Genomic DNA, 26,663 nt, shown 5'->3' on the forward strand with positions numbered 1-26,663 from the left:
CAGATTATTCTGGATCCCAAAATGTTACTTTCTGTTCTTCATGTAGAAAACAACCAGTGAAACTCATCCAACATGAGCAGAAGTATTGAGTGACAGGCAGTCAGCTCTTGAACTATAACCTCCCCATTGAGAGAGGGAGAGACCAGCCCCCATCACTGTTGTAATGTGACACTCTGGCTCCAAGTTGCTGCTGTCTTTGACATGGTTGAAACCTTTCATAAGCACAAAAGAAAATGATTTGTCACCCCAAAGAGCTGGTGAGTCAGTGTAAAAACCCTGCAATAAGCTAGTTATTGGAACTGCAGCCTCTTGCAACCCTTGTGCAATGGCATATGTCTCATTGAGCCCTGTGTTATTAAAGTTCTCCAGTGGCAATTCATCAATCTTTCATTAGAATGTGAATGTGTGGCACCTCCCCCCCCCCACCTCTCCCAGTGCAATCATTATTCCAGACTGAAGTAATCTGTTCTGCTCGACTGAGGGAGATTGTTAGCATCATTCCCTCTTTGCCCTGAGAGAGGCTTTCCTTTCTCTAAGTTCTCTCTGTCGCTGCAGCACAATGCCTGTTTTCTTCAGCAGCTCCATTGTTAAGATGAATAACAATTCCATCCCCTCTCCCTCTCCCTGCTCCACACAAAAAAAACCATGAGTCAATGCATGATGTCATTGGGTAGACCATTCAGTGATGGCCAGCACTGTCCCCGATTAAAACCTCTCAAAAAACTCTTTCCCCAGCACAGAGTCAGGCCAGACACACATTCCTTTTCAGAGAGGGAGATTATGCCATTGTGATCTGGAAGTGGAGCCTGTGAACAAGCAAACATTTAGGGGATTTTTTTTCTGATTGTAACATTAAGTCATTTGTACAGAAAAGAGGTGGAATAAATAAGCCTTGTCTGACGCGGTATAAGAAGACAGTATTCCTTTCGTAAGGCTAACCTTCTGAATGAACAAGCCTGTGATGTAGTTCTGTACATGTAATGTTGGAACTTTCCCATCAATATTACTTCTTCCTTTCCGATTTTAACCCCTCATCCCAATCGCGCTATTTGCCCTCCAGAAACTGGCTCAAGCAGAAGTTGAAAACAAAAACAAAAATACCTGGAAAAACTCAGCAGGTCTGACAGCATCTGCAGAGAGGAACACAGTTAACGTTTCGAGTCCGCATGACTCTTCAACAGAACTGAGGAAAACTAGAAAAGGGGTGAAATATAAGCTGGTTTAAGGGGGGTGGGGGGTGGGGGTGGGAGAAGAAGAGCTGGATAGAGGGCCAGTGATAGGTGGAGATAACCAAAAGATGTCACAGACAAAAGGACAAAGAGGTGTTGAAGGTGGTGATATTATCTAAAGGAATTTTCCAGGTATTTTTGTTTTTGTTTTGGATTTCCAGCATCTGCAGTTTTTTGCTTTTATCAAGCAAAAGTTGATCATGGACAAGCCCCGATAGTGCTGATTGGCCAATGGGGCAGAGTGATCCCAATCCTGATCCCTGTCCCGTCCGCACTGTGGATCAGGAGCAGGAATACTGGGCCAAGCATCTCACGCTTTGCTGAGCCCAGTTAAAGTGAGCCCTGACTGAAATCAGCTAACTCTACATCAGCAAAGGCTTGGGCTCAAGGTCTGCCCAGAGTGAAGGCCTCAGTTACTCACTGGCTAAGCTTGCTGAACCTTTAGGGGAACTCTGCAATTTCAGGATTCTTAAACCAATCCCCAATGTGCAATGAAATCACTGAAGAAACATTGCCACACGACTGATTTTAATAGATGTATTATTTTATTGGCGATAATCAGACTGTTCCCTTTTACAATTTCAGTAGTTCGCGATTAAAGAGATACAGAATATTGCACACAAATTCTGAACTAAATATTAATATTGCGCAGAGAAATGATCACTACAGAATTGTTTTTACACCATGAAACTGAAAAAAGAGAAAAGCTTCAGTATGTTTACAGGTCCATCTGATTACAGTTAAGACAAATTGCTTTTTATATCTTTTTTTCAAATTTGTTTTTTTTTAAACTATTACATACAGGAATATAACATAGGAATAAATGTCACATGCAAAAACAAGCAAGAGGTTTTTTTCTCCTTAAAAAGTTTTAATTAAATTCCCAATGTTCTATTCTAAGCAGGGGTGCCCCGAATGTAATATCATCCTTGTATTAAATCTCAGAGTTTTGACAGGCATTTTTTGCTTCCTAAACTGAATTACATTTTTTGACCCCACGTATGAAAACAACTTTCCTGTTGAACTTCCCAGGGAAAAAGCAAAAGTGGGCATGGAATGAATTTAGCCTGGTCACATCTCCCATGGGATACAGGGTTGATTTATTCACAGTTAGAAAGATAGTAAAGACAAACAACATCATCAGAGAGAACAATATTCTTTAACCTACGACAAACCCTGTGCCAGTTTCTACAATCACCTGTACATCTTTTTTCTTTAAATATTCGGTATGTTTCGTTTTAAAATGTAATCTCCGCTGAAATGGACGGCATTGACTGGAAATTCTATATGCACGTTTTTGTATTTAAAAAGTCAAATAGCTTTTCATATATGTATATATATATATATATATATACTTGAAAACACATGGGTAAGAGGCAGATAGCATGTGTTGAGTTCTTTCAGAAACATTCATTGTGAGATCCACCACACCCCTAAAGAAATAGTGTATTACCCTTTGAAGATTATTGGCATGGTTTGGGGAGGAAAAGGAGTTGAGTGACTTTCTAATTCTAATTTTGACCAGCTTACTGCTGACAATATCATCACTGGTTGAGACTACATTAGTTGGGAGGAGTTTTTAAAGGAAGGATCAGTAGTTTATAACAGCATTGTATGGGTCCTAGTCACATTGATGGTTTTTTTTATATAAGTAATTCAGTGGTATAAACTCTAGCAACAGGGAATATTCAACATTGATTTTGATTTTCCCCCACCCACACAAAACAATTTTGATTACAATGTGCATTTCACAGCAGCTGGGACAGGGCACATGTTGATAAATGACGAATGGGTAGGTCCCTTTTTGATAAAACTGTTCGAGTACACATTCAAAAGTCAAAAAAAAAATCACACTCCCATTCTGCATGGGAGGGATGCTAGGATGGTTGTGTTCGGATCAGCAATGTACAAGATTCTGAGATGGTTAATGAAGAGGAACTAGACGAAACAACCATTACAATGCAAAGCCAAATTAAGATCATTGTCTGTACGTAGAATAAGGTTAATACAGTAAAACGACCCTAATAAAACATGGCAGCAGACGAGAGGTTTGTTCTAATGCCAAGTTGAGGATATTCAATGGGTGTATTTTACAAGACTCACAAAAACCCGCTTCTTAATTCCCTTGTCTAATGCTCATTAAATTTATTGCTGTGTAAACAACTCAAGAGTCTTTGTGAAATAGCTCCAGGCAGCACCAGTCTCCTCGCAGCCCTCTGAAACCGCTCAATATTTTTCAAACCAGTAAAAAAGCTATGGTTTGGTGCAGCCATTGTCCACCACTGTGTGTGTGACATCCACAACATCTACATCACAAACAAAGGGGGTCAGGAAATGGGGAAAATACTTTTTGAACATCAATGGAGTTTTTCTATGTTTCTTAATACTGGCCTCCACATTCAGGTAGGCATGTAACTTCAGCTAAATTCAACAAGAGTGAAGTAGGAACAGAAATTTTTGGTAATGATTTATTGATCAGGATTTTGCAGCGTAAGCCTTGTTAACCAAACCAGGGGCAAATGGATTAAGAACCTAACACTGAGTGAAACTCAAAAGTATTTCTGGTTTATTGGGCAAAATTATGATAATAGTTTAAGAATGGTGAAGAGGGAGCCACTGAACCCATTAATTAATGCCAGCCTTGCTCTGATCCCCATTCCTCCACCTCTTTCCCAGTATCCCTTTAACATTTGGTCCTATAGGAGAAAGAAAAATGTCACAATATGAAGGAGTGAAACAGGATTTTCTGAGTGTGTTCATTGCACTTCCAGACTGGCCACCGTCTGTGCTGGAATTGTTTCTGGATTTTTCTGTTAGGTTCTAGAGCTGTTGGTACTCTTTTTTGATTCCTTTAAACAAATTGGAATTTTAATAAACTCCCCAAAAATTTAGAAATTGAATTCTGAAACTGTCTGTTCTACAAAACGCTTGATTTGGGCATTTAGTCCAATATTCCAAATACCTCCAGGCTCTTGCTTATGTGCCCATCTGATGGCTGGAACTTTGGGTACCAGCTTGAGAGAATTCAACAATCCCAGAATCCGACAGCACACAAGGCTATTCAGCCCATCATACCTGAGCCAGCTCTCTGAAAGAGCGATCAAATTAGTCTCACTCCCCTGTTCTTTCCTCATAGCCTGGTCTTGTCTATTGCGAACTTCAGTCCCCAACTATCCTCCAAAATCCATTCCCCAGCCTCTCCAACACCTGTCTCTCGCTCTTTCTTCAACCTCCAGTCCCCAACTCTCCATTCACCTATGTCCGTGATTCCCCAATTTGTAGGAAATAGGAGCAGGAGTAGGCCATTCGGCTTGTCAAGCCTGCTCCACCATTCAAACACCTACCTCTTACGCCATTTCCCCCCACTATAGCCATATCCCTTGATGTCATTAGTATCCAGAAATCCACCACCTCTCCTCTGATCCCCATCACCAAAATTCGTTATAGAAACAAAAAGAAATGACTAAATAATCTCCCCCACCTCTGAATATTTTGAGTGGAATTATCTCGTTCCTCGCAAGTTGATGTTGTGACCATTAGGTTATCAGAACTGTATAAAGCTGTATGGGTATCTCAGAAAAAACCTTAATCTAGAGGACTGAAATAACATGTACTTAAATGGTACAAGACCCCATGAATCAACATGTACCCCACACCCTGTCCCTATTCACAGAGATGAGGGAATGAGGACCAAGGTTGTATGAAGATAGCTCCTAAGACATGGCAAAGACACATCAATTGATAGACTGTTGGAGATTTGAGAATGGAGATGCTGCAGAACTCTACTTAGCCCATGGGCAAGAGACTTATTTTAGTAAAGAACAGAGTTTGATGGCTGTCTGGCAACCAGATTGGACATTATAAGAAGGAATTTAAACGGAGCTGGTTCAAGGGCACAAGGATTCTCTATGGGTGGGTTTGGGGCAAATCCTTTAAGGTGCAGATCAGGACTGAAGAGTTGAGATATGAGAATGAAAAGAATATTGTAGAATTTTGTTCCATTACCTTTAAGAGTATACAGAGCTCTCCACAGGATATTTACAGGTGAACGAGTCCATGATAGAGAAGTGTGAATGGGTAAGTAGAATTAGTAATAGGGGGAGTGCACATGGGCTGCGTGAGGAGTGGGAAGGATGGGCTGAATGGTCTTTCCTTGTGTAATATCTGCTTCGATATTATGTGTGAATGTAAGTGGAACAAGACTGGAAAGAGACATTTCTGACCTTGAGTCATTACTCTTTTACAAGTGGGGGAAAAAAACAGGTCTCACCAAGAAAACCCCCCAAAAAAAAAATAATTTCCTGAAAACCTCCCAATAAACCAGAAATAAGTTTAACTCTTTCCTAAAAAAAATGACTTCTCAAATAAAAACGAGAGGGAGTTGTTCCATTGTCTCTTAGACTTTCGCAATACAGAAGAAACAAGGGAGCCCAGATGAAAGGCACAGCCTCTATAAATGGAGTGCAAATGAATTCTCTATGTAAACATGTCATCTTACAGCTACAATACTGGTTAGAGTTGTGCTTATAAATTAACAAACTATAAATCTATATAAAACACTGATATAATCTACAAAACAAATAAATTATAAATTAAGCTTTATGAGACTGGATTCTGAACTTCAGTTAAGTTTCCTATAGCCTAACTGTTGATGCTCACTAACTAATGCAAAAAGTGCTGGTCCAGTCCTTTTGAGGAGTGGGTCTTAAAACCACAAAGTAAACTTATATTGAAAGAAAAACAACTTTTTTTTTGTTTCTAGTAGTTTACAAACATGCCTACACTAACGATATTCCCTTTATGTATCTTTTTTCTAATCTGCCCTTTCCCACGCTCACATGAAGTCTAAATATATGGGGCGATGGGAAGGGAGACAGCAGATTAAAGTATCCCAGAACTGGGCAATTGGCAATCAGGAGGGAGCAGTGCAAGAGGTAATTGATTCCCTCCTTTGAGTCAGCGAACACTACAATTGAGATGTTGGGGAGTGTCCTTTACAGGATAGGTCCTCTATATTCCTGGTGATATGGTGCAACCCACTATGGAAAGTCACCTTGTGTCTATTCCAGAATCTGTCGTTTATTTCAATGTCAATGCTGCTGTTTTAAGTGGAGAATCTGTTAACTGGAGAAGTGCCAACTCACTGGCATCAAATGCACATCTTGGTTGCTTTTCTTTCCACTCTATCACACGCCTCTTAAAACTGTGCAACTTGCTTAATGCTCTAACGAGATTAACAAGTATCTGATCAAAACAGACTTTACATACTTCTTGTGCTACTCTAAATATCTCACTCAATTTGCATGGCAACAATGATTTTAAAAGAATGACTGGAGTACACTCCACAGCAAAAATTAAACTGTTCAATCTGTGGGTTTCACGTCTCAAACACTGATCTGGTGTTGGAAAGATCCAATACCAAGTACCATGAACCCAATATGCACATCTCACCTATATGCATACATCATACACTGACCCAACACAGGAGAAACTACAGATGTCATATACTGTGTTAAAGACCCTCACCTGTGCAAATCTACATGCCTTGAGATAGGATGCTTAGGATATTCTATTATCATCCTATTAAACTGCCTAGATGCAAGTACATTTATTATATACAGATACACACACACGCTATACATACAAGTCAACCAACTTCCAACATATACACACACACACACACACACACACACACACATAGGGAATGACTCAGGTACGCTACATCTCCCTCTGCTATACACAGATCATGAGCACAGATATTGTGCCACGACTAACAAATTGCCACATTGCTGTGATTCCCCCTCTCCGTCAATGAACAGGCGGTGCAGTTTATCACAACCCTTAAAAAAAAAAGCAAAATACTGTGGATGCTGGAAATCTGAACTATAAACCGAAAATGCGGGAAATACTCAGCAGGTTTCACAGCATCTGTGGGGAGAGAAACAGAGTTAATGTTTCGACTTGAATATGATTCTTCGTCAGATGTATCCAGCGGTGAATCAGTCTGAAATGTCACTAACGTACTGTGTAACTGACCAATAAATATACAGTGCAAGAAACTCGGTTTTGAAAAGGAGTCACAATTGACTCAAAACACTGTGTCTCTCTATCCACAGATGCTGCCAGACCTGCTGTGCATTTCCAGCATTTTGTTTCTATTTTTAATCACAACCCTTGCTTGTCTCTTCCTCTTTGAATTTGGCTTTTCTGCAGTTTTCTCTTTCTGTGAGGTCTACCTTTGAATTTATTAGCCTATATGTTGTCAGGGAAACTCTCACAAACACACCCCAGTGTGTTCACAGTCCTCCTCCACCCCCCACCAAATGCTGTTAAATTAGGTTGGAATAATTGGAAGGTCCCCACCATACGATTGAACAATCTGGCGTGTCTGTTTGCTTTTTTCCTTCAATTGATGGGAATTGTGCATAATTATTAGCTTAAAGTGATACTGCTGCATCAAACGGCTTCTATTGCCTGTATCATGTCGTACATCAGTCGTTATGACAACAGACATATCCAGCGGTGAATCAGCCCTGTGTAACTGACTAATGTGCTGTGCAAGAAACACAGTACTAGGTAGAATTAACCACTACATGTTAGCAGTTATAGAACTGATTATAGCTGGAAGGCAACAGGAAAAGTCCCACAGCAAAGTGCCGATGATTATGGAGGAAAACAAGTTTGACCAAAAACAGTTGCAAGGACATGCTCGGGAAAATGAACACCTACACAGAGAGTATATATAGCTGTGAATCTACCAATGACCTGTCCAACTTTCCCCAGGGAGTCTTTCCCCTTCATTGCTCAGTCTTATCGCAAAATTATTTCCCCTTAAATCCAAGTTTGCTTTCACTTTGGTCCCCACACCATCAGATTGAACCTCTTGTGGGAATTCAAAGAAAGGACAAAAATAAAATAAACGACCTTGAAATCGACAGTGAATCTCAATGAGAGCACATTACGCAAAACATGCCCATGAACAGAGCGCAGTAAATTGGCAACACAAAACAACACAGCCAGTCCCAGCTCTGCATTGCTGCAGCAGTAGTGCATTAATTAGCTACATTCATCCTAATGTCTAAGGCAATCACACCTGATATTTAAGCTTAATAGAGGCTACTCACACTTCCTTTGGTTTGTTAAAAAGGCAATATCCAACTTTACCCCCTTCTCATTATATCCTGATACTTGAAAGGGGGAGTTGTAATGTCACAATATCCTGATATCACACAACATGCAGTGGTCTAATCATCTGTCTATGTCACTTAGTTCATGACCATTGCCAGGAAGGGGAAGATCCAGTAAGACCTTAACACTGTGCTCAAAGCAACATTGTGAATATCAATACATCATGATTCTCCATTTGTAAAAGAAACACAATTGTCCCATGAAAAACCATGGTAAAACTTTAATTGATGGTTAAACAGGGAGGTCGCTGGAATGTAGTACATGATGTGTGTTACATCATTATGTTACTATTACAGTGATCCCTCTGCACCATAGAACACGATGATGTAGGTCACCGTTTTATACACTTCTATTTCCTGATTAGGTAAAGCACACACTATGTTCCATCAGTGGCATGTTCTGCTTTACTACAGCAAGCTTCAAATGCATTTGACAGATCTCTTACAGTGAAGATTCCCGATTGTAAACACACACCCTCAGGAATCATCACGAGCATGTCCAAGACACACCGGTACAGTGCAATCAGAATATACCCACTGAAGTGTGCGCTCAAAGATGGATAACTTTAAGAAATGCTATTTAAACCAGATATTGCCTTCTTAAAGAGACAGTTCCCCTTTTGTTAGCTTTGATAGGCTATGTTTAACACTTAAACCAAAATTCCTTTAAGTTAACTTCTCAGTTTCAACATCACAACTTCTTTACACAACTCAAACCATTTAAATATGTTACAGCTGTAAATAAAGTGAATTGGTCTTAATTCCAAGGTTTGTATTTTGTGCAGGGATAGTTTTGATGTCCAGTTTACATTGACTGGTACAAAAAGGATGCTGTCTCTTTAAATATAATGGATATCTATTGCTCATATGTCTTGTTCACAGTTTACGTTGTAATCCACAGCAAACGCTCAAGGCGTCTGATCGTTCGACACACGCCTCTCGCCTGACAGGGTTCCGCACTCACAAGGAAGCATCCCTGCATGGATCATCTCAAACATGTTCATCAATCCCTGCTTTAAGAGAATTTTGGACAACGGACAGAAAAATAATTTAACTGAAGTTTGTTACCAGACGACTGACAATACCAGGAAATGGCACATTCAATATCCACCTCTTAACTGGATCGCAGCGTCCAGTAACATATGATCTTTGTCTCACAGCTTAAGCTTCAATCCAACTCCTTGCATCAGATGGTGCCACTCTCTCGTATGACCTTTTGCATCTACTACCCAGTTCAGACCTGTCGCAGCTTGTCCTGCCAATACTGGGGTAGCTTCCTGCTGCGACTACTGATTCACAGAGCAGAGAGTCAGACAAAGCACATCTAACTTGCCCCCTCTTCCAACTCTACCCTGCCTTGAGCAGTTTCATTACCTAACTTTGGACTGACTGAAGTTGAGGTCAGAGTACAGTGTGGATACTGCTGGAAATGAAAGGTATATTTTCGTTTGAGCTTAGAATGTGAAGCTTTAGTTTTTAAACAAAACGTACTCTAACATTAAGTTCCCCAAATACGAAGCCTCAAAACCATCTTAGTCCCTGAACCAACTAACTGAATCATCAATCTAGACATTGTTCACGAGGCAAAACCCTGTAATGATTTCAAGTTAACCAGACACCTCCCAATTCTATAAAACTATGCAATAAGCATGGAATAAACCAAGTATTCCAATAGTGTCCCAACTCCAATCTTCAATATGCAGAAGCAGCAACATATATGGGATGATCCATAAGTAAAAGGCTTCCCCTAATAGAAAATCAGTCTCCAGATTAGTCCCCTTCTCATGGAGGTCAATGCACTCATTTTGTTTCCTTTTCTTAACAGTAAAGCTGTAAATCTAGCCTTAAATGCGCTTTTTAACGAAACTGAAAAATAATTAGTTTAGGAAGATAGAATGGAATGACAAAGCAGGGTTTCTCCATCAGGCTGGTAAGCAGGATGACTGGAGGTGGTTCAGCTCAGAACTCAATCTTGCACGCTGGGAATGACTCATCCTGCATCACGACTGTACTGCTGCTGGCCAACACCATGATGTTCAGCTCTTGCTGCCGCTCGTGGGTCTGTTGGTACCACTCTCGCGTGACTTCTGTATCATGGGTTGGTATTAGCGTTACCTATTAGAATGAGCAAACAAAAGTCTCCCTGTTACAGAGAACTGCAACAAAAAAAGCCTTTGTAGTGCAGAACTTGAATATTGTTGAAAAGAGAGGCATGTTGCTGAATCTTTTCATCTTACACTCAGGACAAATGCAAGAATGCCAAATTTCAAACAATCTCAACAATTTGTACTACAGGAGAAAAGGGTGCTGATTGGTTGGCCAGTTGACTCCGATTGGCTGAGCTGCTGCCTTTTCACAAAAACTTTATTTATATAGCACCTTTAATGTAGTAAAGCCTCCCACGGCACTTTTCTGGAGCTTTATAAAACAAGATTTGACAGGAGACACCGGGACAGGTGATTGAAAACAAAAGGTAGGATTTTTTTAAGGAGTGCCTTAAAGGAGGAGAGAAAGATAGAGAAGTAGAGAGGCTCAAGGAGGGAATTCCAGAGCTTAGGGCCTAGGCAGCTGAAGGCATGACCACCAATGGCAGAGTGATTAAGATGATGATGCTCAAGGGACCAGGATTGGAGGAGCTCAGTGATCTCAGGGGGTTGTAGGACTGGAGCAAGTTACAGGGATAGGGAGTGGTTGAGACCATGAAGGGCTTTCACGAGCACTTTAGGTTAGTGTATATTATAATAGGAAAAATAGCTTCACAGTATGCATGGCTTTGTATTATAGGTTAAATGTAGAGAAGATGTTTCCATTTCAGGGGGCAGCCATTATTAGGGGCCATCAGTTTAAGATAGTCACTAATATATCCAATCGGGAATTCAGGAGAAATATCTTTACCCTGAGAGCGGTGAGAATGTGGAGCTCACTACCACAGGGAGTGGTGGGGGTGAATAGTATAGATACATTTAAGGGAAGCTGGATAAACACATGAGGGAGAAAAGGAGGATATGGTGATAGATGGAGGGAGGGAAGGAAGAGGCTGGTAAGGAGCATAAACACCAGCATGGATTAGCTGTGCCGAATGGCCTGTTTCTGTGCTGTAAATTCTATGTACTTCCAGGTATTATGAAAATGCATTCTGTGTGATAGAGGCTAACACATGGTATAGACTGGCTCACCAAATTAATGCAACTTAAGGAGCAAAGGCTTTATTTAAGAACGATAACGAATTTGGAGCCAACATTTCAGCTTTTCCTCATTCTTCTAAGGGCCAATGTTTTGGAGATCCAAAATGTCTCAAACTGGTGCCAACAATGCTCTGACATCCTTATTGACCCCCTTCCGCTAGAGCATTCACCATGCATGAGGCTTAGTGGGGCAGGCAGACAGATACTATCAGCCCCATTGAGTTTGCTTTGCACTGATTTCCTCATTCCTTTAACACTAACACTGCCATCAAGCAAGGCAACTGAATATCTTAAAAGGCAGACAAAGGCAATTTATATTTCAAGACCCTCAGGCAACCATGCCCCTGACAGCAGCCTGAGGCCTGTTACAAGATCTGAAAGCACCCCCCCCACCCCAACCAAACCGGATCTTGCCTCGTAAACCCGAGCTGCAGATCTGATTCCCAAGGACACACATCATACAAATGTTTTCCGTGAACTGTCGGGTGAAGCTCTTTTAACTTCCTAACAGCGCTGTGGGTGTACCTGCACCACAGGGACTGCAGCGGGCCAAGATAGCGGCTCACCACCACCTTCTCAAGGACAATAAATGCTGGAAAGCCCACACCCTGTGAAAGGATTTATTTTAAAATGAAGCACCACCACACCAATTGCCTCATCCCAACCCAAGCCTGTTTCACAAGGCCATGACTCGCTTGGGTGAAAATTCTTCGATGTCCACCTTTGTTTCTCATTTATTTCTTCTTTCATTTGGATTTGCTAACTTTTGTATCTTAGGAATCCCAATTAAACTATTTGCATGAGGTTACTTGGAGACAGGGGATTTTTTTTTAAAGGAAAGTTCAGCAGGGGAAGAGGAAAGATGATGCCAAGAATGGATACCCACCTGAAGGTTATTGCCCCATTGTGCCTTTCCTTCCAAAAGAGCATCCAACACGGCCCGGCTTGGCTCCCCGCTTCCAGGGTCGTTCCCACTCACCACGTAATAGGAGGATCGGACACGCTTGAAGAATTCCAGATCGACGTTCTTCCCGCTGCAGTGGTTGGGAATATATGCCAGGTCCACGTACACTGGGGGACCTGGTGGTACTCCAGAACTGGTCTTTGTATTGACGGAAGCTGTCAATCAAGGCAAAGCAAGAACCAAACCAGTGGTTAGAGGTTTAATGTGACTATCGCATAGTCTAAGATTACAGTCAACGTGAAACAACACAATGGCTACACACTCCTGTTTATTAGCAGTGAGCATGTGGATGACAATTTGCTGACTATGTCACTAAATAAGGAGAAACTGTTCCCACTGGCAGGAAGGTCAGTAAGCAGAGGGCACAGATTTAAGATAATTGGCAAAAAAAACACAGAGGAGATGAGGATGTTCCTTATGCAGCGAGTTGCTGCGGGGGGGCGGGGGGGGAGTGGCGCGGGGGAGAGGAGAGATCTGGAATGCACTGCCTGAAAGTGGCAGTTTTTGGTGGTGCCAGATTCAACAGTAACTTTCCAAAGGGAATGAGATAAATATGGGAATGAGAGAGATTCACAGTGCTATGGGAAAGAGCAGAGGAGAGTGAGACTAATGAGATGGATCTTTCAAAGAGCCAGCACAAACACAATGGGCCAAAGGGTCTCCTGTGCTGTAACATTGCCTGACTCTATAATGGAGGTGTTACCTGGTTCATTTTAGAAACAGGCTTACACCACCATTAGTAATGCAAGCATTTCTCCTCCAACATGTGGTCTAATACAGCTGTCGTTGGTTACTCATCAGTGTCACTCTGCTCTGAATTAATTTTAATTGTTGTTTTGGACTGAGTACTTTTCACTTTAGAAGCAAAGAAACTCTTGCATTTCACATCCATGTTGTGTTTCAAAGCATCACCTGGCTAGTCACTGCTGCCATGAAGCTAACACTTGGACCAGAATTTTCCAAACTTTCATGCTGGAGGGATCTTCTGGTCCCGCCGATGTGAATGGAGATACGTCTTACCTGAAAGACAGTATCCCTGACAGTGCAGCACTCCCTCAGTACAGTACTGCATCAAGCAGACTGCAATTGTGGAGGAACCCTGGGAGCTTCAGCCAGTACTGACAGCAGAATTTTGCTCCTTCTGAAAGAGTTACACTGTTTGTAAAACAGTGTAAACAATGGCAATATTTTAGGAAGGCTATTCAATTGGGTAAGGCTGTGGTACAGTTGCTCAAAATTATTTCCGGCGATTTCCTCCGGGCCCTGTCCCTTTGCAAGTGTTAGGAATGGCGTCCGCTGAAAATCTCATGGAAAGGTGCAGAAGGCAGCCAGGCAACATTTGACTCCAATGCCTGGCATTTGTAACAAACAACATTAGGAACAGGAGGAGGCCATTCAGCCCCTTGGGTCTGTTCCACCATTCAATTAAATCATAGCTGAGCTGTATCTCAGCTCCATATCACTTGACGCAGCAACTTAACAACTGACTAACCTCACTCTTGAAAGCTTCAATTGTCCCTGTCGGAGAGAGTTTACATATTTCTACTATCCCTTGTGTGATAAAGTGCTTTCTGATTTCACTCCTGGATAGCCTAGCTCCATTGTGCCTCCTAGTACTCGATTCTCCCATTTGGAAGAAAAGCAATGTTTTATTAAATGAAAGAATTTAGTTTTATAAAAAGGTAAATAAGCTTCAGTAAGATGTGGTGCCCATATCAGAGGCTGTGTTTCAGGGCTCCTGAATCAACACAGGGAGTTATGGCTACATTGCCTGCTGCTTCAACAGATTTTGAAGATAAAGTAGTCTCATCACACTCTCTAAACCAAAAACCAACTCTGTCAGATCCTGAAATGGATGGAATGATGCAAAGGGTGTTTGGTCAAAGCGACACTTTAATAGTGTTGACTTTCATTAGACATGTTCAATATACTGTTTGGTAGCAAAGAAGAAAGATTTGCATATATAGTGCTTTTCATGACCACTGGACATCTCAAAGTGCTTGAGCCAATGAGGTACTTTTTGACATATAGTCACTGTTGCAGTGTAGCAAACCAGCAGCCAATTTGCACACAGCAAGATCCCACTAAAAGCAATGTCACACAAACCAGATCATATGTTTTATGTGATGCCGACTGAGGGATAATTATTAGCCAGGATACCAGGGATAACTCCCCTGCTCTTCTTTAAAATAGTGCTTCAGGATCCATTGCATCCACCCGATCAGGCAGATGGGGCCTCGGTTTAATTCTCACCTGAGAGATAGCTCCTCCGACAGTGCCAGTTCCTTCAGTACTGCACTGGACTGTCGGCCTAGATTTTGCTGCTCAAGCCCTGGAATGGGACTCAAACCTCAGAATCTTGCGATTCACAGCTGACAGGTGCAGGCTGTCCTCGAATTCCAGAACAGAAAGCTAGCCTTGTCGTTACTGTTTATACCACACGGTCCTTACCTGAATTAGACTTGACTCCATTAACCATGCCTTTCCCCATGCTAGGTTGACTCGACCTGGAGATGTCGTCCCGGTCATCCAGTCGGGATGAATGAACGTCGCTGGCTCTGGAGGCTCTCTGTTTATCTGCTGCATCTTTCTCCTTCTTCTTCATAGAAGCTGCTTTTGGAGATTTTTCCGTTGATTCTTTAGGTGATGATGGTTTCGCGGGCATCGCTGGGTGTTTCCCCTTGGAATCAGCCTTTCGCCCGGGAGATGCCGACTTGGATTTATTTAGCATTTTCTTCGTGCTTTTAACTTTGTCCTTCAAGTCCTTCTTCATCAGCTTCTCCGCTTTGCTGATGTTCTGCTCATTGGCAAGGACCTCGGGATCGACCATGCAGACATCGGGCTGCGGAGGGTGTGGGTGTGGGTCCACCATGGGAGCAGGGGGTGGGTCGTGGCCTGGGCGTGAAGACGCATGATGGGCGATCCCGGTGGTTTTGTCAACAGGGAGGTAATCCGCGTCCTCATCTGAGTCTATGGCTGCATCGGCAGTAATTGATGGGCATTCCTCTGTTTCTGGAGGTACATCCGAGTCTGAGTTCAAGGGGAACGATTCACTGCCGGACGTAGGGGGGGTTTCCTCGCCCACGTTTTGGTGGGGGTGACTGCCGCTGGGCTGCGGGGCACAGTGCTTCTGGACAGAGGTGCGAACATCGTCTTGGGAATGGCCATCGTCATCGTCTTCGTCCGACAGCTCGTGGGGACTGGGGTTGATGAAAGAGGGCGAGAGTTCGTCCTTTTGGTGTTTGTACTCGCTCGAAGTAAAGGTCAGCTTATAGTCAGACGTGGCACCTGGACACCCCTCCCAATCGTGGGTGGCATCTCCCTGGTCGCCGGCCAACCTGCCTCTCTGGGTATCCGGCAAGAATGGCCTGAGGGTCTGGTCAGCTGCTGTCAGAGAAGACGGACGGACTAAACACTCAGTGTCCTCTTCAGTGTAGGATTTGTCGTGCTCAGAGCTGGGGCTGCTTTTGTCATCGGTTAGTTCCGAAGTGCTAAAGGTGTCTCTCTCTTTCTCCGGGGTTCTTTGCGTCAGCAAGGGGCTGAAGCTCATTTCTGTAGGTCCATTGGTGGTGGCTGGTTCCTCTTGAGCAGGAAGAGGGGGAGGAAACAGACTCAGCGTTTCAGCCATTGTAGTTACTGCTGCCACCTGCAACGGTGTCCCTGCTTCTGAAGGTGCCGCTTCCTTCACCACTTTGGTTTCGGCCACGGAAGGTGAGGGGGCTGACCTTTGGCATTCCACTCTGCAGGACAAGGTGGAGTCTTCGATGTCGCACAAGTACGCAGAACTGAGCTCAACAGGGGGTACTGACAGACCCTCAGCCTCGGGAGACTGGGATACAGCCTCGTCCGCTGGAACCAGTGCAGAAACCTCGTCTAAACTTCTTCCTTTGGCTTTGTCGAGAGCTCCCGGGGACAGCGATTGTGTGCAGGAAGATGAGGACGACAGCTGGGAATATTTGTCCTCAGGTTGGGAATGGGTTGAGGTGCAGGTACCTGCTGAAACTTCCTCTGCAGGTGATGCATCCTTTAATAGGCTTTCACTTTTCGGGTCTGTTGGAATTAGCGGCAGGAATGGTTTGGTTTCCTGGAAGGGACTCAGAGGTGATGTTTGAGATCCACCTTTTGGTGACACTTCCAAATATTCGTCCTTAACACTGCCATATTGAAATGCCGCAGCTGGAACACTGGTTGGAAGCACTCCCTCTTCCGTAAAAGAGGAATATTCAAACTGAGCACTTGATGGTTTTTCTTCCTTTGTCATGTATGAATGTTCGAATTTGGTTGCCCGTTGCTCTGGCTCAGATACTGGTGGACACTCATGGGCAGATGCAGATAGTTCCTGATATTCGCTATGGGAGATGACACCTGGACTCTGCTGCTTGTCCTCAGCCTGTCCCTCCTGGAGTTTGATCTTGTCCTGATCTTTCCCCACATCAGACGATGGCTTTGCCATTTTACTGATGCACTCAAACTCCGCAAATGTGGACTTTTCCACTTGTGGTTCACCTTGTTCTTTGTGTTTTGTGTGGAATGTGTCCCTGTCTTCCGTGTAAGGATATTTAAGCCCGTAGGAAAAGCTCGCCAGGTCACTCTTACATGAAACGTCCTTTTCTTCATGGCAAGAGGTGAGCTGCTCTTTTTGGGATTTCGGCAGACTGTGCTCTTTCTCAGTCTCCTTGCTATCCTCTTGCTTTCGTGCGTTGTCTCCTGCACTCACCGACTCTGTTTGCTGTTCTTCCCAAAGTTGCTGGCCAGCATTGGGAGAGACAGCTTTTCTATCTATTTCCTGCATTTCCGAGTACGAGTGGCTCAGTCCTTTTTCTTGGTCAGGTTTGCCTGGTGGAGATTCTTTCTCAGATTTTTCCTTGGCACCCTTCTCTAACTCCGAGTCACTGCTGCTCTCATCAACTTCCTTCTCATAATACCCAAGGACGTTTGAATCTGGTTCCTTCCTCCTCACTGGTGTGTACTCCAGGCTGCTTCCAGACACACTGGTGTCTAAATGTGGTATTTCTGTGTACAGTAGTGAAGGTGAAGAACTTTCTTTTAATGCGGTGATGCCTGGAGCTGATGTCTCCCTTTCTTCAGGTGAGGCAGCAAGGGGAGAGTCTGCTTTCTTTTCTCTGTCCTTACCAGCCTCGACTGTCATTTCACAGAGTTCTGCGTCCTTTTGCTTCACCTCAGACCCGGAAGCGATCAATGGGGCTTCTTTCAGCATTGGAGGGGGAGGTCCATGTGCTTCTGGAACTTCCGCATATTGAACTGTCCCTCCTGCTTTCATTTCACCTCCTGCAGGCGGGATGTACGGTGTAGGTGATGGTTCTTTTGGCGGTAAGCTACAAAATGATGGTTCTTTTTCTACCGGGGACTTGTGCAGCGTGGACTCTTTTCCTGTCTGCCCGGCCTCCCTGACCATTTCAAATGGCACCTCTTGCTCTTGCGACAGGTAATCAAAGCCTTTTGGCTCGGTTTCCTTGTGTGACTTTGCCAGGTTCTCAAGCCCAAGGGCAGTTACCTTCTCATCTATTTCTGCATAGCTGAAGGCTTTCTTCCCAACATCTGGGCCCTCTGCTGAAGAGGTTTCTTTCGCTGCAGGTGGGAAGTCCTCTTCTGTGGAAGGTCTGGGACTGGTCACTTTTGATTCTTTTTGGCTGGCAGAATGGTAATCTAACAGAGTCACGGTACCGTCTAATTCTTCAGCAGGGGAATGCGTTGATTGGCTGAAAGCACATACTTGTTCATCAGGAGCAGAGCCTTTACTATAAGTTAGGGTGTCACTGGCTCTCAATATATCAGCGTACTCATAGCCACCTGGTGGAGGATACACATCCTCTTGCTGCAAAGGTTTGCCCTCTTCTTTAAACACAGCTTCACCAGTCAGACTGTCCAGCTGCTTTGCTTCTTTTGCTAAGCTTTCCCCAGTTGAATCTTTGAAAGTTTCTTGCGCAGCTCCTACTGTGGAGGAAGCAGCAGAGACTTGGTCCCCTGTGGCTGCCCGTGAGTATTCAGGCTCTTGAGGGAATGTGGCTAAAGGCTTCAGCTCCGGAGATATATCCTCCTTTTCAAGCACACTGGCATAGTCAAATGGAGTTTGTCTGCTTTCTTTTCCAATAGTCCAAGAGTAATCAAACCCACTGGAAGATTCCTTCTTGTCATCTTGATAGGAAGAGTACTTGTGTTCACTTACAGTCTCTTTCTCCTCCTTCTTTCCAGTAGGTGAATCCTTCAGCTGAAATGCCTCTGTTGAAGGATCCTCTGGAGAGGATTTCTGAGATGTAATGTCGGCATCTTTTTCCAAGTAATATTGAGATTCATAGGAAGGCGGATCCCATTTGCTGGATTCGGTTGCAGGCTGTGTGTACACGCTGATTTGTTCGGTTTTGCTCAGAGAATGGCTACCAAGGTCAGGGGACACTTCCTCCGCTTTCAGGCTTGTGAGTCCAGCATGTGTTTCCCATATATCTGGTTTTGCAGGAGCCTCTGTTACCTGCTCTTCTGCAGTATGGATACATTCAACTTTGTGCTTTACCTGACTGTCAAACATCATTGCACTTTTGGGTAAACCATGCTCTGTTGCAGGTTCATCTTGAGGCTTGGACTGCATTAAAAAATTTTCTTTTACTTCGACTGGTTTGATTTTGTCTGCAAGAATACTTTGATGATCTGTAGGTGAAATATCCATAGGGATAGGTGGCTTTACAGAAAGCTCTCCCTCAGTTTTTGGTGTTAGTAACTTTTCTGTGGTTGGTGGTAGTTCACTCTCCAGCATTGCCTTGCCATCCACAAACACAGGGAGATCTTTCTCTTCTGATGAATAGGCAGCCTCGCCTACCCTTTCTCCTTTATCTTTTAGTACACCTTGCGTCTCAGTAATGTACTTTGTGGCTGCGTCAATTGGGGAATATTCAAATTTGAAACTCTCTCCTTGCAGATCTTCCGTTGTTGTGCAGCCCTTCCCTGGGATATCTTTGGGAAGTTCTTCTGTTGTTGGTTTCTCTTTTTCAAGTCCTTCTTTCTTTTGTTGGGTGTCTTGATCTACTTTTTCTGTTGTGTCTTCCTTTTCTAACATCCACTTTTCCATCTTTTCAATATCTGCCTGTTTCTTCTCTTGCTCTGCCTTCCTGGGTGTTATAAGTTCACTATCTAAAACATCTTTTCCCAATTTTTCTTTATCTGTAAGTTTTGTTCCCGTGATCTCTTTTTCCATCTTAATGGCATCTGGAGTTTTCTTCTCTGGCACCTCCTTGTCCATCTTTTCAACATCCTCTGCCTTCTTCTCCAAGTCCAACTTTTCTAATTTATTCTTTAGATCCTCGTTCCACACCTTTTCAATGTATGTTGAGTCCTGTTTGATTTCCTCTTTTGTCATCTGTTCAGCATTGATAGTGCCCTTTTCCAAATCCTTTTTTTCTGTTTTTCCGACATCTCCGGGTTTCTTTTCCAAATCCTCTTTCTCCATTTTTCCGACATCTCCAACTTTCTTTTCCAAATCCTCTTTCTCCATTTTTCCAACATCTCCAGGTTTCTTTTCCAAATCCTCTTTTTCCATTTTTCCGACATCGCTAGGTTTCTTTTCCAAATCCTCTTTTTCCATTTTTCCGACATCTCCAGGTTTCTTTTCCAAATCCTCTTTTTCCATTTTTCCGACATCGCTAGGTTTCTTTTCCAAATCCTCTTTTTCCATTTTTCCGACATCTCCAGGTTTCTTTTCTAAATCCTCTTTTTCCATTTTTCCAACATCTCCAGGTTTCTTTTCCAAATCCTCTTTTTCCATTTTTCCAACATCTCCGGGTTTCTTTTCCAAATCCTCTTTTTCCATTTTTCCAACATCTCCGGGTTTCTTTTCCAAATCCTCTTTCTCCATTTTTCCAACATCTCCGGGTTTCTTTTCCAAATCCTCTTTTTCCATTTTTCCGACATCTCCAGGTTTCTTTTCCAAATCCTCTTTTTCCATTTTTCCAACATCTCTAACTTTCTTTTCCAAATCCTCTTTCTCCATTTTTCCGACATCTCCAGGTTTCTTTTCCAAATCCTCTTTCTCCATTTTTCCGACATCTGCAGGTTTCTTTTCCAAATCCTCTTTTTCCGTTTTTCCGACATCTGCAGGTTTCTTTTCCAAATCCTCTTTCTCCATTTTTCCGACATCTCCAGGTTTCTTTTCCAAATCCTCTTTTTCCATTTTTCCAACATCTCCGGGTTTCTTTTCCAAATCCTCTTTTTCCGTTTTTCCGACATCTGCAGGTTTCTTTTCCAAATCCTCTTTCTCCATTTTTCCGACATCTGCAGGTTTCTTTTCCAAATCCTCTTTTTCCGTTTTTCCGACATCTGCAGGTTTCTTTTCCAAATCCTCTTTCTCCATTTTTCCGACATCTGCAGGTTTCTTTTCCAAATCCTCTTTCTCCATTTTTCCGACATCTCCTGGTTTCTTTTCCAAATCCTCTTTTTCTGTTTTTCCGACATCTCCAAGTTTCTTTTCCAAATCCTCTTTTTCCATTTTTCCGACATCTCCTGGTTTCTTTTCCAAATCCTCTTTTTCCATTTTTCCGACATCTCCGGGTTTCTTTTCCAAATCCTCTTTTTCTGTTTTTCCGACATCTCCAGGTTTCTTTTCCAAATCCTCTTTTTCCGTTTTTCCGACATCTCCAGGTTTCTTTTCCAAATCCTCTTTTTCTGTTTTTCTGACATCTCCAGGTTTCTTTTCCAAATCCTCTTTTTCCGTTTTTCCGACATCTCCTGGTTTCTTTTCCAAATCCTCTTTTTCAGTTTTTCCAACATCTCCGGGTTTCTTTTCTAAATCCTCTTTTTCCGTTTTTCCGACATCTCCGGGTTTCTTTTCCAAATCCTCTTTTTCCGTTTTTCCGACATCTCCGGGTTTCTTTTCCAAATCCTCTTTTTCCGTTTTTCCGACATCAGTAGATTTTTTGTCCGGTACCTCATGTTCAATTTTTCCAACTTCTCTGGGTTCCTTTTCCAAGCCTTCTTTTACCAGCCTTCCAACATCGACAGACACTTCTTCTTGCTCCAGGCTTTCCGAAATATCCGAATCTGAAAGTTGCTTTTCTGAAGCCTCTGTTGTCACCTTTTTAGTCTCAGTAGATTTCTTCTTGACATCCTCTTTTTCCAACTTTTCAATGGTTACAGGTTTCTGCTCAATAATTTCTGATACCATTGTTGTAGTATCTGCAGGTTTAGACTCTGGGATCCCAGTTTTCCCCTGTTGCTCAATGGCAGGTTTTGTCACTTGATCTTTTTCAACATCCATCTTTTTCTCGGGGAATTCCAGTTCAAACGTTCCAGTATCTGCAGGCTTCATTTCTGCTTCCATCAGTTTGTTGCTGGTAGGTTTCCTCTCCTGAACATCTCTCTCCAGTTTCTCAGTCGGTGCATATTCAGTCTCGTGTGCATCTTTTTCCATTTTCTCTGTTGCTCGCAGTTCCTGCTCGTGAACCATTTTCTCTTTTGATGTCAGTTCAGGTTCATAGGCTTCTGAGTCCAGAACAATGGGTGAGTAAGGCAGGAAAGATTCTTTGAATAACTCAGGTTTCAACGGCAGGTCACGGAGAGGACTCTGCTGTGAACTAGGTAGCATTGTGTCTTCGCTTTCAGCTGGTTCCTCAGTGTACAAGGATGTGTCTGCAACCTGTTCTGTTAGTTCCGCCTCAACAGAATCAGTTCTTTCCTCAACAGGTGACTGATGGAACGGTGTATGTCCAGCGCTGGTGGGTCCTGACTGAGTTGGTGAGGCCATTTTTACTGTACTATCATCTGGACTGATGCATTTGTCATCGCTTTCCGGCAAATCGGCATCAAAATGTAAGGAAGGCTTAGGTTTATGATCAGTGCTCAGGAAGTCAGCACTTTGGCTATCAGTAATATATTCGCTCGCTAAGTAGGGAGCTGGCACGATCTTTTCTGGAAACATTGCAGAATATTGGGCTTTTAGTTTCATTGCCACCTCTACATTTGGTGTCTGGTCTTCTTCCTCTTCCTCCTCCTCCTCTTCCTCCATTTTGGCAGTAACCTCAGCAACAGGGTGGAAGTCTTCAGAAGGTGGAGATTTAAAGCACTTGTCCTCCTCCAGTGAGGAAGTCGGCGATATCGTGCCAGCAGATGGAACATAATCCCTGCCTTGAGTGGCTTCAGTTCTGGAGGAAGCCATGCTATTGACTGTGTCCAATAACAGTGAACTCTTCCCAGTATCTTCAGTCTGAGGTGCTGTTACTGATGCCACTGACTGGTCCTCTGCTACCGATGTAGCAAAGGAAGAGAGCTTGTCGCACTCGGTGATGGAAGCTGCTGATGAGATGTGCTCCTCCTCAGCAAGAGGGGCAGCAACTATCTCCGAGGGGTAAACGACAACTATAGGCTCCTCTCTCGCGAAGCCCTTGCTCCCAATCTCAGCAACTGACATAGCCTTGATCTCTTTCATTCCATGGACTGTGTCAAACGACCTCGTATCGTCTGGCACAGAGATGTCGTAAGTGTCCACTTCATATTTTAGGTGAGACATTTGATCTTCTTGCTCATCATGAATCTCCTCATCAGAAATGGTTTGTTCAGTCTCAGAATAGCCAGGAATAGTTTCATCCTGAATGTATGAAATTGCTTCACCCACAGCACCTTGTGTAGTTGGCTGGGCTGCTGTTGTTGTCTCTTCTTTAATCTTAGCCCCTTTGTCTGTTACTGTTGGGAATTCTGTTTTGTGTGCTGGAGAAGGTTCAAGTTTAATATCTTGGGCTGGTTTTTCTCTGGCTTGCTGTTTACTTTTAAGTTCGTCATGAAGTGCTTCTTTCTCCTTGATTTTTATTTTTTTATCTTCGTCTGCACCTTCTGCCGTTTCTTCCAGTTCTGCTTTCTCTACCACCTCTTCCCCATCACTTTCTTCTGCCTGGTCCCTTGTACCCATTGTTTCAATGTACCTTTCACATTTTTCCATTTCTTCCATTTCATCCTTCCTCTCAGCCTCTTTTTCTAGCTTTTTAGCAAGGAAGTCTTCCTCTTCATCAAGTTGAGCTTCTAATCCATCCTTAATTAAGCTCTCTTCATCCTTCTCTGTCCTGACTATCTTCTCTTCCAATTCACTCATTTCCAACGATTCCTCCATTCCTGCACCTTCATCTTCAAACCTCTCGATTGTTGGTTCGGGTTGACAAATAATCTGTTCCTCATGTGGTGATTCCCCCTCTACATCTGTCGTGTTTATTCCTTCATCTGGGGATTCAAGAGGGGCCTTTGTGTCGGTAACAACTGGGGTTATTATTATGTCCTGCTGAGGGCTGGGCACAAGTGTGTCAGGTATTGCCTCTCCTTCCAAAGGAGTTGTTTCTTCTACGAGGACAGGTTCTTTGGCTGGCTCCGCACAGACAGCCTCTGCCTTGATTGCCTCTTCATTTTTCAGTTGCTCGAAGTCCTTGGTCAGATCCTCTGGTGATGACATTATAGATCTCTCCTCCTGTAACTGAGCAGCAGTTTGTTCAGTGGTCAGAGTTTCAGGAGCTGTGGGCTCTCCCTTTTGTTCCACGATGGCCTCTTTTGCCACTTTAGTTTTACCAGAGTCTATTTTCTTCCCTGGTCCTTTTGCTTTGTGTAGGGTTTTCCTAACCTCTGGCGTAAATGGTTTCAAGTCGACTTTGATGGATTTCTTTGACTCTTTCTTGGCTTCTTTTTCTTTCTTTTTCTCCTCTTTCTTAACCTCCTTTTTCTCTTCCTTTTTTGTGTCTTCCTTCTTTACTTCCCTCTTCTCCTTTTTGATCTCTTTTTTCTCTTTGTCCTTCTTTTCTTCTGATTTTGCCAATTTGTCTTTGGTGTGTTTTTTGAGGGTTTTCTCCTTGACTAGCTTTTTCTTTTCTGTTTTGATTACATCTGTTGCTGCCTTCTCCACTTCGCTCTTCCCCTTTTTCTCCTCTTTCTTTTCCAACTTGTCTTCCTTCACTGCTTCAGTCTTAACATCGGTGTGTTTTGTAACTGTCTCCTCAGGCAGATCCTCCTTCTTCACTGCTTTGGCAGCTGAAGGCTTTGGTGAAGACTTGAGGCTTTCTTTGCTGTCAGTCCTTTGTCTTATTTTTGTCTGTTTCACAACCGGGGTCATCAGGCCGGCGGAAAGATCCTTCTGTGTGGCAACGGGGTATTTTAGAAAGTCCAGGTGTTTCAATTTCTCCAGTCCTTCCAGGATTTTGTTCTGTGGCGCATTGCCTGGGAACAAGACCCGGACTATTTTCTCTGTAGGGTTGGCAGGATGCCACACAACTAAAGCTGTGATGGACGTGAGATAAGGGACTGAAATTTCACCTTCTTTGCCATTTGGTAGAATGATGCCTGTCTTTGCTTTGCTGTTACCTGCCCACTTTTGCATCAGGAACTGCATTTCTTTGCTGTCTTTCACAGGGTTGAGAATGTACATGTCTAATCTCCCAACTCCCATTTTGTGGAACAATGGGATAGGGTCAATTGTAGCACCAACAACTCTGTTGAGAGGTTCTGGTTTGACTCCCAGTTTGGTTAAGTACTGTAATGTTAAGCAGGCTTCTTCAATGCTCCTCTTAACCTTCATAGAGGACTCGTGCATCTTTAGCTTATCAGGAACGTTGAAAAATACAACTCCCAACTCAGGGGAGATAAGGTTCTTGATCCAGTCACTGTACGTGGTGGATCCTTGTGATTGCTCCTCATCCTGTTCGGCAATCTTTCTCTGAAGCAGCCCGTTAATTCCAGGTAAATTATCCGCGCCTATGTGTGTCAACAATATGGAGTCAATCCTGTCCAAGTGACGGACCAGCTTCCAGAAGCAAGACTTCCTCTCGGATCCTCCATCCACGAGGATGTTGAAACCGTTCACGGCAAAAAGTGCCGAGTCCCCTCTTCCGCCAGGGAAGATGTAGCAGCATGGTTTGGACAGTTTGAGGAAGCCCCCCGAGGTCGGAGGTTCTAGCAGGTCAAAGGGCGACGGAACCTCAACGGATTCTGTGAGGTACTCTGTAAACTCAGAGACGCCATCCATCTCTGGGAGCATGGGTGCCGGGTTCAGTTTAATGCTGATGAACCCCTGCAGGTTGTGCTGTTCTAGGTTGCTCCAGTCTCCTTCTCCAGAGTGGCAGATAGTAATGCAGGACTTGGTGTTGAGGTCTGTACTGCTCAGTAGTTCTGTGACCTGAATCAACAGCAATTAAAGAATATTAGACACACTGGAAAAGCTTCACCAATCCTCTAAAGTACAAATCAGTCAGCTCCGGTCCTGATATTATAAAAAGAATATTGAGATACTTGAGGGAGGGTGCAGAAAGGATTCACGAGGTTAATAGCAGCAGAAATGTCAATAGCCAGAGGATATCGTTTTTTTTCTTTTATTCTTCTATGGAACGTGGGTGTCACTGGCAAGGCCAACATTTATTGCCCATCCCTAATTGCCCTTGAGCTGAGTGGCTCGCTGGGCCATTTCTGAGGGCAAACGAGTCAACCACGTTGCTGTGTGCCTGGAGTCACATGTAGGCCAGACCGGGTAAGGATGGCTGATTTCCCTCCCTAAAGGGCATTAGTGAACCAGATGGGTTTTTACAACAATCGACGGTAGTTTCATGGTCACCATCACTGAGACTGGCTTTCAATTCCAGATTTTATTAATTGAATTCAAAGAGATTGAAAAAAGAAATAAAGGTGACATGTGGGGGAAAAAAAAAGCCATGCAGTAATTTGTTGTGATGTGGAACATGCTGCCTGGGAGGTGGGAGCAGATTCAATAGGAACTTTCAAAAGGGAATTGGAGAAATATTTTGAGGAGAACAAGTTACAGGGCTACAGGAAAAGAGCAGGGGACGTGGGATTAATTGGACAGGTCTTTCAGAGAGGCTTCCCTCTGTATGATACAATGACGCCAGAACTGAAAGGGTATACTTATCAGGAAAGACTGGAAAAAAAAGGCAGCAGAGATGGGTAAGCTGCTAGAGTTCTAAAAAATGAAGAAGGGGTTAATAGTTTAAAGCCAGACATGTTTCCATTTGTGGGGGAGGCCAAGACCCAGGGTTATAAATATAAGGTAATCATTAATATATCTAGCAGAGAATTCAGGAGAAACTTCTTTATCCAGAGAGTGGTGAGAACGGGG

General features: G+C 43.3%; 1 protein-coding gene across 3 annotated transcripts in view; it reads right to left on the minus strand.

Moving 5' to 3' along the window:
• Positions 1-1,755: 1,755 nt before the first annotated feature.
• LOC121271926 (microtubule-associated protein 1A-like) overlaps positions 1,756-26,663 on the minus strand; it is a 47,640-nt gene continuing 22,732 nt past the window's right edge. For all 3 annotated transcript variants that reach the window (XM_041178168.1, XM_041178165.1, XM_041178167.1), the window contains exons 4-6: positions 15,017-25,712; positions 12,488-12,720; positions 1,756-10,531 (exon numbers count right to left, since the gene is read on the minus strand). In XM_041178168.1, the coding sequence (XP_041034102.1) occupies positions 10,376-10,531; positions 12,488-12,720; positions 15,017-25,574 (10,947 nt within the window). In that variant the 5' untranslated portion in view covers positions 25,575-25,712 and the 3' untranslated portion in view covers positions 1,756-10,375. The remainder of the gene's footprint in view (positions 10,532-12,487; positions 12,721-15,016; positions 25,713-26,663) is intronic.

The sequence above is a fragment of the Carcharodon carcharias genome, chromosome 32 (assembly GCF_017639515.1).
Source record: "Carcharodon carcharias isolate sCarCar2 chromosome 32, sCarCar2.pri, whole genome shotgun sequence".
Classification (NCBI taxonomy): domain Eukaryota; kingdom Metazoa; phylum Chordata; class Chondrichthyes; order Lamniformes; family Lamnidae; genus Carcharodon; species Carcharodon carcharias.